General features: G+C 37.4%; 5 protein-coding genes across 7 annotated transcripts; 2 read left to right on the forward strand and 3 right to left on the reverse strand.

The window, feature by feature from the left end:
* Positions 1 to 438: 438 nt before the first annotated feature.
* On the forward strand, positions 439 to 2816 carry LOC106405023 (SAL2 phosphatase). 2 transcript variants are annotated; one of them, XM_013845651.3, is made up of 8 exons: positions 439 to 693; positions 902 to 977; positions 1047 to 1123; positions 1193 to 1398; positions 1464 to 1680; positions 1756 to 1845; positions 2198 to 2351; positions 2432 to 2816. In XM_013845651.3, the coding sequence occupies exons 1-8, from the start codon at positions 628 to 630 to the stop codon at positions 2593 to 2595; spliced, it is 1050 nt and encodes a 349-aa protein (XP_013701105.1). In that variant the 5' UTR covers positions 439 to 627; the 3' UTR covers positions 2596 to 2816. The 2 variants fall into 2 exon arrangements, with proteins under 2 accessions (XP_013701105.1, XP_013701109.1); XM_013845655.3 differs by having other exon boundaries at positions 1047 to 1120.
* Positions 2817 to 2942: 126 nt separating this feature from the next.
* Positions 2943 to 5415, reverse strand: LOC106405005 (protein trichome birefringence-like 14). The gene is given in 5 exon segments (XM_013845637.3): positions 2943 to 3224; positions 3227 to 4013; positions 4490 to 4685; positions 4795 to 5048; positions 5223 to 5415. Coding segments are annotated over 4 exon segments (1251 nt in total). The 5' UTR covers positions 4982 to 5048; positions 5223 to 5415; the 3' UTR covers positions 2943 to 3143.
* Positions 5416 to 7201: 1786 nt separating this feature from the next.
* Positions 7202 to 11200, forward strand: LOC125604754 (probable methyltransferase PMT26). 2 transcript variants are annotated; one of them, XM_048774952.1, is made up of 9 exons: positions 7202 to 7363; positions 7950 to 8873; positions 8968 to 9117; positions 9220 to 9490; positions 9636 to 9746; positions 9827 to 10001; positions 10103 to 10375; positions 10452 to 10646; positions 10727 to 11200. In XM_048774952.1, the coding sequence occupies exons 2-9, from the start codon at positions 7986 to 7988 to the stop codon at positions 10956 to 10958; spliced, it is 2295 nt and encodes a 764-aa protein (XP_048630909.1). In that variant the 5' UTR covers positions 7202 to 7363; positions 7950 to 7985; the 3' UTR covers positions 10959 to 11200. The 2 variants fall into 2 exon arrangements, with proteins under 2 accessions (XP_048630909.1, XP_048630910.1); XM_048774953.1 differs by having other exon boundaries at positions 7224 to 7363; positions 7954 to 8873.
* On the reverse strand, positions 11184 to 12105 carry LOC125604755 (photosystem I reaction center subunit N, chloroplastic-like). Its single transcript, XM_048774954.1, has 3 exons — positions 11712 to 12105; positions 11503 to 11628; positions 11184 to 11406 (listed from the first exon to the last, which is right to left on the reverse strand). The coding sequence occupies exons 1-3, from the start codon at positions 12003 to 12005 to the stop codon at positions 11317 to 11319; spliced, it is 510 nt and encodes a 169-aa protein (XP_048630911.1). The 5' UTR covers positions 12006 to 12105; the 3' UTR covers positions 11184 to 11316.
* A 961-nt stretch (positions 12106 to 13066) lies between these two features.
* Positions 13067 to 15120, reverse strand: LOC125604758 (phosphatidylinositol 4-kinase beta 1-like; the record flags this gene model as incomplete). Its single annotated transcript, XM_048774959.1, has 8 exons — positions 13067 to 13574; positions 13678 to 13761; positions 13881 to 13955; positions 14072 to 14125; positions 14252 to 14395; positions 14579 to 14632; positions 14780 to 14884; positions 15001 to 15120. Coding segments are annotated over 8 exons (738 nt in total), but the record flags the coding sequence as incomplete, so codon positions are not given.
* Positions 15121 to 15162: the final 42 nt, after the last annotated feature.

A 15162-nucleotide genomic window follows, 5' to 3' on the forward strand; every position in this document is an offset into this window, starting at 1 on the left:
GGAAAAGACTTTTCTCATAAAAGAAAGAAAAAGAATAATTGACAATCATGACAAAAAGATTACAAACTTCTGCGAAACTTCTTATACAAATGTTATCTCATATAGAGAAGATTAGTGGATTGATTAGGTGAAATATTATTTATACCTGATTTGTTTAGTGTTTAACGATTAATGATAACTCTTGTCTTGTTAAGAGTAATACTTTAGTGTTTAATAATACTTTAGTGTTTAACGACTAATGATAACTCTTGTCTTGTTAATAGTAACACTTTAGTGTTTAACGGCTAATGATAACTCTTATCTTTGTTAAGAGTAATATTAATATATGATGACTGATAACAAAAGTCCCTTAATATTATATCTTTTCTTGACGGACACTGGAACATATTCAATTAATTCTTATTCTTTTAATTTTCTTTCGTAAACGTCAACTTGAAACGTGAAAAATGGTCTGCACCATCTGCCACGAAACCACCTCTAAAATATACAGTCAAAAAAACAAATATGCAGTTGAATAAACAAAGAATGCATACGTAAACTCTATATATATGTAACAAACGTCTATGTATTGGTGCACTAAAAACTATATAGTCTAAGGATATATATATATATTCTTGGAGCTTTGTAATGTCTTACGAGAAGGAGCTAGGCGCTGCAAAGAAAGCTGTTTCTCTAGCTGCTCGTCTCAGCCAAGTAAGAAGTGCAACCATCTTTTTTTTTGTCATCTGTTGTTATATTGATTCGAAACGGATAAGCCAAAATGCAAGTTACAAAGGCTGTCGTGCAACCATCTATACTCCTATATGTTGGACATAATATTCTCTTTTTGAATCATAAACTAATAAAATGAATATTTTTCAAAAAAAAAAAAAACTAATAAAATGAATACTATCTTACATAGGGAGTTCAGAAGACTCTCTTGCAATCCGAAGTATGGACAAAATCCGACAAAACTCCTGTCACTGCAGCTGATTATGGTTTGTACCTCAACGTTTGCTTACCATCGAGTTCACTTACCTTCTAACACTAATGGATTATTTCTTCAGGATCACAAGCTGTTGTTAGTCTTGTGTTAGAGAGGGAGCTCAAACCTGCAACCCTGTCATTAGTAGCAGAAGAGGTGGTAATAACTCTAAAAGCTTATTGACGAAAAGGTCTTGTTTATCGAGTTTTCACATGAATGTTTTTACAGGATACTAGAGATCTACGGAAGAAAGGAAGTGAGGAGTTTCTAGAAGATATAACAAAGCTTGTGAGAGATACTCTAGCTTCTGATGAATCATACGCAGGCTCTTCTATAACCACAGAGGATGTGTTGAATGCCATAGACTGTGGTAAATCACAAGGAGGAAGCAGTGGTTGTCACTGGGTTCTTGATCCTATAGATGGAACCAGAGGGTAACAAATTAGCTTTCCTAGCACTTAGATAACAACATAGTACTAAACTTCTCTGCTTGTTTTAGATTTGTAAGAGGAGAGCAATACGCTGTGGGATTAGCGTTGCTTGTGGAAGGCAAAGTGGTGGTCGGCGTTATGGCTTGTCCTAATCTTCCTTTGTCTTCTGCGGTTGTTGAGAAAGACGACAAGTCTTGCCAGGATAATGTTGGATGTCTTTTCTTTGCTGCAACTGGTTCAGGAGCTTATGTGCAACCGCTCAATGGCAATTCTCCACCACAGGAGGTATCTATCTTTTATCTTATCCAAAGCTAAACTGTTGATATGTGGGGTAAGAGAGTGAAAGAACTGTGTTGACAGGTGAGAGTGAGTAGCAATGAGAATCTTGAAGAAGCAAAGTTCTTAGAATCATACCATATGCCAATTCCCCTCCATAGTTCCATTGCTAAGGTAAGATATTGCTTAGTGTATTACAGTGTGCTCTCATGTTGCCATAACCCGGCTCAATAATTTCATGGACCTTAGGACAAAAAGATTTGAACCTTTAAATCTTATATTTATTTAGAATTGGTAATAAATATTATAAATATTTTTTTTATAAATGTATATTGAAAAATATGTTTATATAAATTATTTTTGGACTTTTTTTTTAATTTGTTGCATAAAAATACATATCTATTTTCTTTTAAAAAATTCGGATAATTAACTATTAAAAATCGGAGGATCCGGAACGATCGTACTGCTTGTCCCCATCTAAGCCGGAACTGGCATAACCAAGTGGGATTCTTACGGTTTTACGCAGAAACTTGGGATCACAGCGTTACCTGTAAGAATCGATAGCCAAGCAAAGTATGCAGCTGTGTCCAGAGGAGATGCAGAGATGTACTTGCGCTTCACTCTTGTTGGATACCGTGAGTGGATATGGGACCATGCAGCTGGTTCAATCATCACAACAGGTTTATAATTATATATACACAGTACATAAACACTCTTTAAACACTGAGAACTTTTGGCTCTAAATGCACGTCCATTGCAGAAGCTGGAGGCGTCGTTTGCGATGCTGAAGGGATACCTCTGGACTTCTCAAAGGGAAAGCGTCTTGATCACAACAGAGGGATCATAGTTACCACCAAGAAACTCAAGCCATTGATTCTGAAAGCTGTTAGAGAATCCATGGAAGAGGAAAATCTTCGTGTCTGAGACCGAGACACTACTGGAGAAGCTACTGTATTTGTATTTGTATTTTGTCTGAACTGGTAACTTGTGTGTGTATTGCCTAGTTCTTTGTATTGTCTACGTGTTAGATGTGTAATATATGTGTGCTTGGAGGTCAAGATTCTACTTTGTTTCTTTGAGAAAGCGATTGATGATCACTTTTGTCTTCTTGCGAATATTACTAGAAGGTGATGATGACTTCGACATATATTGTATTACTAAACCTCACTTTATGCCATTACGTGAAAGACGTTCTGCACCAAACCCGACTCACACGTAAACTTTTATTTCGATGTTTCTTGTACAACCCAGTTGTAACCATTACATAAATATAAACTGTGTAATCATATGAATCAGTCATCTGTAAATGTATATCAGTCGAAATGTCAGTAAAAGACAAACAAACTCAACTGTAGCCTTTTGTTTTTCTCCTAGAAAGAATGTAAAAGAACAAAACCAAAACCTTTTCTATAACAAAGAATCAACAGAGCCAAATCCACTGAACTACCTATAAATGGTGTATGAGTATTTTTTTAAATCTGAGCAATGAAAAGTTCATTCCAAGTATCTGGGACCCCAGGTAAGCACCAATGCAAACAATCATTAACACTGGAGCCGTGGCTGTCACGTTACTCTTCACTTTTTTAGGTTTTCTAGGTTTGAGTTTAGACCCTGAGATATGAGCTTCATCTCTCAGCTCAGAAAGCGCAGTTATGTCAAGAATCTTGATCCTCGTCCCATTCACAGCACTCTCCACCGTTGCATCAACCGACCCATCATCACCATTGATTTCACTTCCTCTAGACAGAGGGACAGTATTGTTACAGTTCCCACCTGTGTTCCAATCTCCGTTCCTAAAATGCCTCGGAGATATCGTCCTAAAGAAAGCTCTCAACCGCGGATGCAACGGAAGCTGCGCGTCTAGCCACTTCGCAACGCTGCGTATTGTAAAAACCTTAGCGTGACTTATATCTTTAAGAAACTCGCCTTCTACCTTTGTGCCGTTCACGTGCATCACCCAGTGATTGCCTTCGATCTTGCCCCTGTTCCAGTGGTGGCCCGTGTTAAGAACCAACACATCGAAACGGTGAAGGTACTTCCTCATAAACGCTGGTGGACGGTCCAGATGCATTGCGGTGAGACGAGGTGAGTCAGTGTTCTTCATGGGGACCAAATCTGATAAACTAGCTGACCAATAATACAAGATGGTTGTGTTTGTGGTGGGGAAACGATACGCCCAACCATCAGGACGGAGAGCTCCTTTGGGTTTGACTAAACCGTACTCCCATCCCACGTTTTGAACCTCTGGGCTGTCTTCACCACCAGTGGCCATACACATCAGAGACTGAAACTGTTGCCGTCCCAATGAGTCTCCTATAAACGCTATCGTCTTATTCTGCATTCTAAAAGAAACAAAGTTGCAGTAAGCAATATGAGAGACGTTTAAGAACTTGCTTCACTACAACCAGGGGCCGGTCTGAGATTTTGAGAGCTAACTCAAGTAAAAATTTATATAATTTTTTAAAAACAAATTTGGAGGCTTATATATATATATACGCGCACTGACTACAACATATTCTTTTTTTTTAAATTATATACATGGATATGATGGCTCCCACGGAAGTGGGTCCACACTAGCCACGTTATTAGCCCACGTGTCGGTCCCATATCCTTGGCAATGCCAAAATTTTAATTCTTCAGTGACCGGAACTCGATTCTAGGTGGCCGGGACTCAAACCGAGGTGGCTTCACCGTATTGGGCTTCGCCACAAGCCCCGGTTGACTACAACATATTCATACAGTAACCCAATCTATGTACATCACATTAAGTAAGAAGGCCAAGTGAATCACTAATGGTTCAATAAAATTGGGTACATACCTTGTCAAGAAGGTGAACCTGTCAAACTGTGGCATGTTGCAACCTTGCGGTTGCCACCGGTAACCTTCAAATGAGAAGTCAGGTCTGCCCATTACTCTACAGGCCCACATGGATGATAGCCACTGCTTACATTCAGAACCAGAGTACAACGGTCGCTTCTTGTCTTTAACCCATTTTCCTTTTGCATAGTTACAAACTGAACAAGAAACCAAAACGTATCACAAAACCAGACTACAAGACAAACAAGATTGCACAAAACAAAACAAAAACTGAATACTAAAAGATGGGGAAAGCATTGAAAGTACCTGAAGAAGAAGAAGAAGGAGGAGGAGAAGGAGGAGGAGAAGCTGAGAACTGAAGTTGTACATCAAAGAGAGAAGAACGAAGTGGGTTTTCCTCAGAAACCAGGAGTGTTAGCATCAAAAAGATGAGGATAACCAAGGCAAGTGATACACTTCCTCCTCTGAGTATGCAACTTTTCCCACCAAACATTTTAGATTAAGTGCCAGGAGGTATAACATCAAACTCTTTAGCAACAAAGAAAAGCTCCTATGCTCTGCTGTCAAAGTTCAAGAATCAAGATCACAGAGTGTTATAATACATTAGTCAGGCATTCATTAAAAAAAAAACATAACAACTTATTAAAAAAAGCTTAGTCAGGCATTGAATCAAAGAACAGAGAAAACAAGAAAAGTTATTCCGCAAATCGAGCTGGTGAGGATAGAATCGTTACCGGAGAAGAAGAATAAATCGACTGATGATGATGATGATGATCGGAGCAGTGTGAAACCTCTGTTGGATCTGGAGAGAGGGAGAGAGCGATTTATAATATCGAATTTGGATCCTTTCACATGTTCGTGGTCAATAAACAATTATCCATTGCAGCGAGCACAGTGACTCAACGTTTTGATGCGTTTTGTTTGATTTTTCGGCGCAATAAAGTAATTGCTTCGTTAAAAGTTAAAACACAGTTAGCTACCGTTTAATTCTCTTAATGACGTAATTAAAGTCTTTTTTTTTACAAATTTAATTAATTTTCGACCGACATTGGTTCATGGTTCACTTTCCTAAAATGCGGTAAGTGTGAAAAATATAATTATTTCGTTTATAAGCAAAACATATCCTTATTCTCTCTCTCTTTTTTTGGTTTAGTAGTGAAGATGAGAGCAACAGCGCACGTGCCTTTCATGGGCTTTTAACATATAAAAACAAGCAAAGACGTAGATACTGGGCCACTGCTATTTGGGGAAATTATAGGGCCTCAACTGTGTCTTACAATTTACAAAACACACAATTGTCCTTTATTGGTCCTTCACCTCCTTAATTTACTACTTTTCATTCCAAATTTTATAGTATCTATGATTCGAATGATTACCTTCATAATCTCATCTAATTGATTTTATGGCTATATAACTATATGCCACATGTAAGTAGTACACTCAAAATGAGCTATAGCTCATGAGCTGGCTCAATTCCGCTTGATTTTTCATAAGCATGATCTCTATTTCTTAGGTTCATTTAATAAATGAATTTAATGATCAAGCTTAAATTAGATCACGAGTTATATGAACGATTTTTAATAAACATGAGCTAACTAATGAACTTGGTCGTTTTATACTTTATATGTATATATATAAAAAAATTGATTTTAAAAAAAATTTATATTAATCATATTTTATCTTATAAAATTAAAATGTAAAACCAAAAAATAATAAATATATTAAAATATAAAAGAATATTGATATAAATCATCGTATCATATATCTTTAGAACTAAAATATAAAACTAAATATTCTTAAGATTTTCATGCGGAATATATATCTTTACGATTTGAATAAATAAAAAATTTGAATATGAATCATCATCACAAGACTTTTATGTAAAATATATTTTTGGATCACTGATTTAGTTTTGATTTAATATATTATTAGGTCTTGGTTTTATCCAGTATTTAAATATTAACGCTTTGGATTTTTAAATTTTAAATTACATTATAAAAAAAATTTCTATTTTTTATTTTTAAAAATAGTTTTAATTTTTTATGTTTGATCGCGAGTTAATTCATTTAATTCATTATCTAAATGATCTAAGTTCGAATTTGTATATTGAAGCTCATATAATAAATGATCTGAGTTGAGATAGTTCATGAAATATTCGAGCACTATGAGTTAAGCTGAACTAAGCGAACTAGCTTATTTTGACACCCCTTATAGTACAAAAGGGCAATAACCAATAGCAAAATTTTTCACATGTGAACGGAAAAAGAGTTAAAATGTATGAGTGAGTAAAGTTTAAAAAGTGTGATTGTTCTTTTAGCTAAAATCATGCTATATTAGTAACTACCCCTCAACAACTTTCATATCATGATGATATGTAATTCTAATTAATAAACAAAAACATGGAGTAAGGTCGTAAGTAATTGACTAAACTAGACTTAACCTAACCATAAATAATTTAAACAGATTTTATAAAAATGAAATAATTTTTTTTAAAAAAAAATCTACCACTAAATTCACGCCAGCTCCGTAGTTCCCTCTTTCTCTCCGCTTGTTGATGAATTATCATCAAAAATCAAAAATCAAAAATAAGATTTTAACCCCCAAATTAAAATTAAAATTAATTAATACTAATAAATACCAACTTATGTTCATTTAAAAAGTGTAAATTAAATTAAATCAATATCTATGATTCTATCACACATATATATATATATATACATTTATCTCGCAATCGCAGACCTCTCTTATCCCGTGCCATTCGAATTTTCTCGAGAAAGTGACGACTGAGAAAGAAAATGGCTCCGTAGCTGCAACTCTCGCGATTTCGATTCTCCCTTCCTCTCGCCTTCTCGTATTTGCTCATCGCCTGTATCAGGTATACGCCTCACGCACATTCCTCTCTATCTCTTCTCGCTATGGCGATTGTTGCTTTTAAACCTTACGTAGCTTAGTGATGATCGCGACGATGTTCAAAACTAGTTCCTCTACCTAGATCTGCTTCCGATCTGCTATTTTCTCATCGTTATTAAGCTCATAGATGACTTCGTTTGTTGATTATATCATGTGGATGTCACCACTAGCCACTCGATAATCTCGTTGTTCGTCTGGTTTACACTGTAATCGCTAGGGTTTAAGCAGATCTGGTGACATTACCTTCGTCTAGTTACATTGAGAATTTAACTAAGCAAACATGAACAAGGCCTCGCCAATATGATTTTAGAGTTTCATTAGTGATTTCGATGCGCCGTTTGTTCATTTGATTGTATTTTCTCGAGATTCTAGCCACTCGATATAGCTCGTTGTTCGTTCTGTATCTGGTTTGAACTGTAATCGCTAGGGGTTTAAGCAGATCTGGTGACATAGCCTTTTGTTGCATCTTCAGAATTCAATTAAACAACCATGCGCAAGGCCTCGTTAATGCTTGCCTAACATCTGTTTTCATTGATTCTCTATCTGTGTAGGTAGGTGTGAAAACGTTTTGTTGGATTAGGAGTGTCATGGCACAGCCAAGGTACACTAGGATAGACAACACCAGGAGGCCGGCGTCGAGCTATTGCTCAACGGTGACTATAGTTGTGTTCGTGGCGCTATGCTTAGTCGGGATTTGGATGATGACGTCATCCTCTCTTGGACCAGATCAGAGTGTTGACGTGGTTCCTCTTGACAACAAAGATGGGATCAAGAACCAGATGACCCCTCCTGAAGACGCAGCTGGTGAAACACCCAAGGAGGAGAAAAAAGGAGATGGTGATGAGAGCTCAAGCAAGGAAGAGAAGACTAAAGAAGAGTCTACTTCATCTGGTGAGACGAAAAGTGAGACTGAAGGTTTGAAAGACAACCCGGAAGAAGAGAATCCTGACTCTAATGAAAAGCAAACTAAGCCGGAGACGGAGGATAATGAGTCCGGTGAGGATGGTGAGAACCAAAAGAAGTTCGAGGCTGATGGAATTGAGAAAAAGTCCAGTGACGATGAGACAGGCAATGAAGGTGCTGAAACAAAGCCTGAGAAAGAAAACTCCAAGACAAATGTGGAGCAAGAGAGTCAACCTAAAAACGAGACCTCAGGTGGGGCACAGTTAGAGCTAGTGAATGAAACTATTGCGCAAAACGGTTCGTTTTCAACTCAGGCCACAGAATCCAAAAAGGAGAAAGAAGCTCAGAAGAGTTCTGGTGATCAAATTGATTTCAAATGGAAGGTCTGCAATACAACCGCCGGGCCGGATTACATCCCCTGTCTTGATAATGTGCAAGCCATTAGGAGTCTTAAGAGTACTAAACATTATGAGCATCGTGAGAGGCATTGCCCAGACAGCCCACCCACCTGTCTCGTTCCTTTGCCTGAAGGATATAAGCGGCCAATTGAGTGGCCGAAAAGTCGAGAAAAGGTCTGCTGACTTTCACCCCTCTATCATATATATATATATATATATATGTGTGTGTGTGTGTGTTAAAAATCTAATACTATTTTCGTTTATGCAGATCTGGTACACCAACGTCCCTCATACCAAGCTTGCTGAGTATAAAGGGCATCAAAATTGGGTTAAAGTGACCGGTGAGTATCTAACATTTCCCGGAGGAGGAACCCAATTCAAGCATGGTGCTCTTCATTACATCGATTTCATACAGGAGGTTGGTAGTCAGATGTAGTTCTTTTGTTAGAAAGTTTGAACTGGTTTGTACTTTGATCACTTTAAAAGTAATATTTGTGCTGATGAAAAATATGCTTTACAGTCTGTCTCTGATATCGCTTGGGGTAAACGCTCGCGTGTGGTCTTGGATGTTGGGTGTGGTGTTGCAAGCTTTGGAGGTTTCCTCTTCGACAGAGACGTGATCACAATGTCCCTTGCACCTAAAGACGAACATGAAGCTCAAGTGCAGTTTGCTCTTGAGAGAGGCATTCCTGCTATTTCTGCAGTGATGGGCACTACGAGGCTACCTTTCCCTGGCAGAGTTTTCGACATTGTTCACTGTGCTCGCTGTAGAGTGCCATGGCACATAGAAGGTAAGTTGCATATAACCGACATAGTCTCATAGATGTAGTCTTTGGATAGAAAACTCCTCCTGGATCCTTACCATCTATCTATTTCTGTTGATTGGTCAAAATCTTTGTTAGCTTTCTGATGTTTGTGTGCACTATACATGGATAGGTGGAAAACTCCTTCTGGAGCTAAACCGTGTATTGAGACCCGGAGGCTTCTTTGTGTGGTCTGCTACTCCTGTTTATCAGAAGAAGACAGAAGATGTTGGAATCTGGAAAGGTAGTACAAAGCGTTATCCTCCATATATAATTGCTCTGGAACATCCTTTTTCTCACACCTCATGTTGGCGAATTTGGCAGCTATGAGTGAACTCACTAAGAAAATGTGTTGGGAACTCATATCTATTAACAAGGACAAGATCAACGGAATCGGTGTAGCTACTTACAAAAAGCCTACTTCAAATGAATGCTACACAAGCAGATCAGAACAAAATCCTCCAATTTGTGCCGAATCTGATGACCCAAATGCATCTTGGTATGATCTTTTTTCTTTATAATTGTTTTGGAATTGTGCTCTAAAAATCAGACAGTTTACATTTTTATCATATACATGTTTCTGGATGTGGATTTTAACAGGAAAGTCCCACTTCAAGCATGCATGCACACAGCACCAGAAGACAAAACGCAGCGTGGATCTCAGTGGCCGGAGCAATGGCCAGCGAGATTAGATAAACCACCGTACTGGCTATCGAGTTCGCAGACCGGAGTTTATGGAAAAGCGGCACCAGAGGATTTCAGCGCTGATTATGAGCACTGGAAACGAGTAGTGACCAAATCATACCTTAAAGGCTTAGGAATCAACTGGGGAACTGTTAGAAATGTCATGGACATGAAAGCCGTTTATGGAGGGTAATTAAAAAAAAAAAAACACAGAGGTTCTAAAGGATACCTACTTAATGTTTGTGTGTTTGTGTTCATTTTGCAGATTTGCAGCGGCTCTAAGAGAAATGAAAGTGTGGGTGATGAACGTGGTTCCAATAGATTCACCAGACACGTTAGCAATAATCTATGAGCGAGGACTGTTTGGTATCTACCACGATTGGTGTGAATCTTTCAGTACTTACCCGAGATCATATGATCTTCTTCACGCCGATCATCTTTTCTCCAAACTCAAACAAAGGTATGTCTGTTGTCTCTGAAAGAGTTTCTCTGTTTCCAACAGAAACATGATAAATAACTAATACAAACTCTGTTTTTCAGGTGCAATCTGACGGCGGTTGTTGCGGAGGTGGATAGGGTACTGAGACCGGAAGGGAAGCTGATAGTGAGGGACGACGCGGAGACGATACAAGAGGTGGAAGCGATAGTGAAAGCGATGAAATGGGAAGTGCGTATGACTTACTCGAAGGAAAAAGAAGGTTTGCTTTCTGTTCAAAAGTCAATTTGGCGACCCGAAGAGGTAGAGACTCTCACTTACGCTATCGCCACTTGAGATTAAAAAAAACTTAGTTCGAGTCGGTCTCTTTTTGTACGTAAACACACGCTCTTGTCTTAACTCCTTGTTATGATCATCATCATCATCATTTCTTTTTCAATCTTTAGGAAATTCCTTTTATTTTTTAAGGGTCGAGTATGAGTTTAGTTATGTGTTTGTACTATTCAAATTTTTTTCTTCGTAACGTTCTTGAGGTTGTTCTATGGTAAAGTTAGAATAATGTGAGATGTAATTCCTAATGGCTCTTATTAGTGTTTAACACGGTAGATTCAAATGGATATGAGAACTTTGATGAACAGCTAGATAGATAGATAGATACATTGTTGGGTTTACATAAGAATGGATACAAACATGATCACCATTTCCAGAAAACATTGGAACCACACTTGAACTTGTCTTTGCCTTCGCATTCCAACGCCAAATCTTCTGAGATAAATAGTACCTTCTGCATATATTAAAAAAAAAAACATGAAGAAGAACATCATAATCTATTGAATCGTCTATCTCTCAAAGAACGAAAAGGTTGAGTTTTAAGAATAACCTTTTGCTTGGCAAGATCTTGACATCCTGTGAAATTCTCAGGGAACTTGCAGCTTCCGAACTGAACGGTGAATGCTCTCGCAAAGTTTGCCCCACTTGTTGCCAATCTCTTCTTATCATTCAGTTCTTATTAACCATAATTTTCAAAAAATAAAACCATTAATTTGCATTCTTAGAGATTTCAAGATTCAGAACGTTTCAAGACTTTACTTTGTTGGCTTTGCTCTTCTCGAGGTATTCATCGAAGACGCTAGCATTAGCAGAAGCAGAGACAGCAGCGGTGGAGAAGAGTGTAGCAGCTAAGAACATCATGGCGGATCTTCTTCCATTAACATCATCACCACCACCAACTCGTTGAGCTGCTTTGATCACAGGAACAGTCTGTTTCTTCTGGCCAAACCCAACCGATGAATTCACCAAACCCACTTTTTGGTTTAGCTCTGATGAGCTAGCACCAGAGATTGCGTAGCTGCAGGTGAGAACACTCGAGTTCATGGCCGCCATTAAATCTGTCTCTGTTGCTTCTTCAGAAAGTCAAGAGCGTTTGAGTTTTTGATTGGTGGCTGAAGGATAAAGGAGATTAGAATTTAGTATTAGAGATGAAAGAGGATGATGATGACGTGGACGTGTGAATGTAATAAAGGATTGTGGTTGGAGAGTGGTGGATAAGGTGAGTTTTCACTTATGTCCTAATTGGCAAAAAGTCCAAATCTTTTCTTACTACTTAAAGAAAGTTTTAGGTCTTTCATATTCTCTGAGTGTTTATGTGGTTAGCTTTTCTTTAGTCTCTACACCTCAGATCCATAATCTCTGCTTCAAACTCAGTTATATCATGTTATCATGAGCCTGATCAGGATTAGCCCACTGACTCCATTTGGCATGTCTATCTTTCATACAAAGAACAATGTGTGCTTCTAAAAAACAGAGCTTCCATCATTGTAAGATTGTCTTAATAGAATAAAAAGAAATGAACAACAAGAAAATGTACAGAGCATAGAAAGCAAATTAAAAAAAAAAACTGGCTTTATGATGTTCTTGCTCCCTGTGGCTTCCATCAATGTGTTTTCTGTTTTAAAATTTTAACATTTTTATTAAAAGATATTTTTCTGTAAACAACACAGTATATATAAGAATTATCTATTTAATTTAAAATATATTTTTAGATTTTGGATAATTTTATTATTATTAATTTTAATGATTTATTTGGCAAAATAGTTTAAATCCATTTTTATTTTGTAGTTAATATATATATTTAATCTATTAAAGGTATAAACGATATTACCGTGAAAACTCGAATGAAAAAAAATATTTCAGAAATAATAGTAACTTTTGTTACCTTGACTTTATATCATGTATTTTGTCTTTGATACATATAGACACCCATTCTAACGCAGAGTTAAGTAACTGTGGCATTTGTAATCGTTGACTTTACTCTTGTATCCTTTGATTAGAGACTAATAATAATGACAGTATCATTTCAAAGGGAAGAATCCATGGAAATACACAACTTCAAAGGAATGTATCTTATATGTTCCACAAATTTCTTTTGGGTGCTCAGATTCTAATTTAACAAAAGATAATACATGATTTATACAATAATATCACATCATCAGTTGTCATCTCTATAAAAGGGTTTTTGTTTTGGGAAGAGTAAGAAAATTGAGGCATTTGCCCTTTTTTCTTTTCTCTCTAGTAAGCAAAGTAAAAGATAAAACAATCAAACCTCTGCAAAAGTAAAATCTCTCTGTACACAAACTGTAGTGTGCGACTGGTTTGTTCACCCACTCACACTGATCTACTTCTCTTCAGGTTAAAGGCTTTTTTCTTTCTTCTGCCTTTTGGGAGGATTCTGCTTTGCTAGTATAGCTATGAGAAAAGGGTTTCCTCAAAACGCATGGTTTTTAGCCGTTTGAACCCAAGGGTTAGCCCTTTATTATGTTGGTTACCTCTGTAAAAATCGCTGATGGAACATCACAAGATTCCATTTAAGACCCTTTGGTAGTAATCATACTGCCGTGTTCGCCATGCATCTAAGCTACTGCTGATGAGAGATAGCACCAACGAGACACATTGCTGGTTTCGTGACCCCAACCAAATCAAAAGAAAAGAAAGACCGTTACCAACAGTGGATCATGCGAGAAGTTGAATTTAACAGACATAAAACAAAAGGCTTTACCTCTTCGGTTAAGCTTAGATGGAACCGTTTTCTTAGATTTTGAATGGTTCTTGGACCACCTTTGAAGCAAGGATAACCCGAGTCCTGATCAAGATGTTACCAGAATATGTAATTTCACACGGAAAATAACTAGGCTTGTTACCATATTATAAGTATGTAGGATTCCATGTTCATATAAAGAAGGCAAGAGATTATGATGATACCTGTAACATTTCAACTAAGAGAATAATTCGCTCAGCGTGCTTTCTACATGTAAGGAATCCTTGAATACATAGCACCTAAAAACAATCGACAATTAGATGCTCTTCTTCAACATAATTAGCTATACGCAGAAAAGGTTAAGAGACTTAAGAGATAGAATTAAGAGACAAGAGGGAGAGAGCAACGTGGATACCTTGAAATAGTCAAAGAACTCACTTGGAACCCCATCGGCATCAGAGTCCATGACCTAGTTGTGACGAGAGTGTTTTTTTGGGTATAAATTTGGACTAAAGGATTCAATGAAATTTAAGCACAAAGGAGTTTGAAGGGACGAAAACCAATCTGTTATTAAGAGAAAGAATGAATCTCTTACCTCAAGAAGTTCACGAGTTAACTTAAACGGAGCACTCTCAAAGTTTACACCACCAGGAGAATTCGAAAGCATAAACCCGAAATCAATGTGTATGATATGACCCTCTTCATCCAAGAGAAGATTCCCATTATGACGATCTTTTACCTACAACCAATTGAAAACCATGGGCAAATGAGCCTTTAAAACCACCTTAACATGCTATTCATGAAACATAAAAACGGCACCAGGACATGTAAAACCTATAAATCCCTTTGTTTACAACGCACTAATATGCCCGTATAGGTGAATAAACATTGTACTCAGAGAAGGGGCCGCTAAGAGATGTACCTGCAGAAGGTAACAGACCAAAGAGTATCCGGCCATACTCTCAACAAAATTCCTCTGCAAAAGAAGCCATCTCGGAAGGTTATATACATAAAATGGCATACGGCACAAGAAGCTAAGAATTGGTCAATTATTATATGAAACAAAATAACCAACATCCTGGTTGAATTGAACTATTACGATCTACCTCAACAGTACATTTACCTGGGCGAACTTAAAGCTAGGAGAGTTTTCTTTATACTTCGCAGCAAAGAAATCACGTAGGCTAGTGATGTTGGGGTATCTACTTTTGATAGAATGAATAGAAGCCTGCAGGAATGGAAAATGGCACTTATTACATACGCTTCCATTGTAAGAAAATGATGAAAGAAAATGATGACAGGATACAACGTAGCAACTAAACAGGGCTCTGGTTTCAAAATTACCGTGTCTGGAATTGTTTCTATAAGGGCAGTATACGAAGAAGTAACCAAGACCTCATAAGGACGTAACCAGAGGGGTAGACCTGCTTCCTGGAATATATCTAGCACATGGACAAGAACAATTCTCTATAAGGTGGAAATGTAATCGTCTTTAACGGAATAAGA

This window comes from Brassica napus, unplaced genomic scaffold, assembly GCF_020379485.1.
Source record: "Brassica napus cultivar Da-Ae unplaced genomic scaffold, Da-Ae ScsIHWf_618;HRSCAF=913, whole genome shotgun sequence".
NCBI classification, from domain to species: Eukaryota; Viridiplantae; Streptophyta; class Magnoliopsida; order Brassicales; family Brassicaceae; genus Brassica; species Brassica napus.

Coding starts and splice junctions, on each gene's coding strand:
- LOC106405023 (XM_013845651.3), top strand. CDS start 628: ATGTCTTACGAGAAGGAGCTAGGCGCTGCAAAGAAAGCTGTTTCTCTA. Junction 1,399..1,463: donor CCTATAGATGGAACCAGAGG/GTAACAAATTAG, acceptor TGCTTGTTTTAG/ATTTGTAAGAGGAGAGCAAT. Junction 2,352..2,431: donor TGGTTCAATCATCACAACAG/GTTTATAATTAT, acceptor CGTCCATTGCAG/AAGCTGGAGGCGTCGTTTGC.
- LOC125604754 (XM_048774952.1), top strand. CDS start 7,986: ATGGCACAGCCAAGGTACACTAGGATAGACAACACCAGGAGGCCGGCG. Junction 9,118..9,219: donor ACATCGATTTCATACAGGAG/GTTGGTAGTCAG, acceptor TATGCTTTACAG/TCTGTCTCTGATATCGCTTG. Junction 10,647..10,726: donor TTCTCCAAACTCAAACAAAG/GTATGTCTGTTG, acceptor TCTGTTTTTCAG/GTGCAATCTGACGGCGGTTG.
- LOC125604755 (XM_048774954.1), bottom strand. CDS start 12,005: ATGGCGGCCATGAACTCGAGTGTTCTCACCTGCAGCTACGCAATCTCT. Junction 11,629..11,711: donor AGAAGAGCAAAGCCAACAAA/GTAAAGTCTTGA, acceptor TATGGTTAATAA/GAACTGAATGATAAGAAGAG. Junction 11,407..11,502: donor AAGATCTTGCCAAGCAAAAG/GTTATTCTTAAA, acceptor TAATATATGCAG/AAGGTACTATTTATCTCAGA.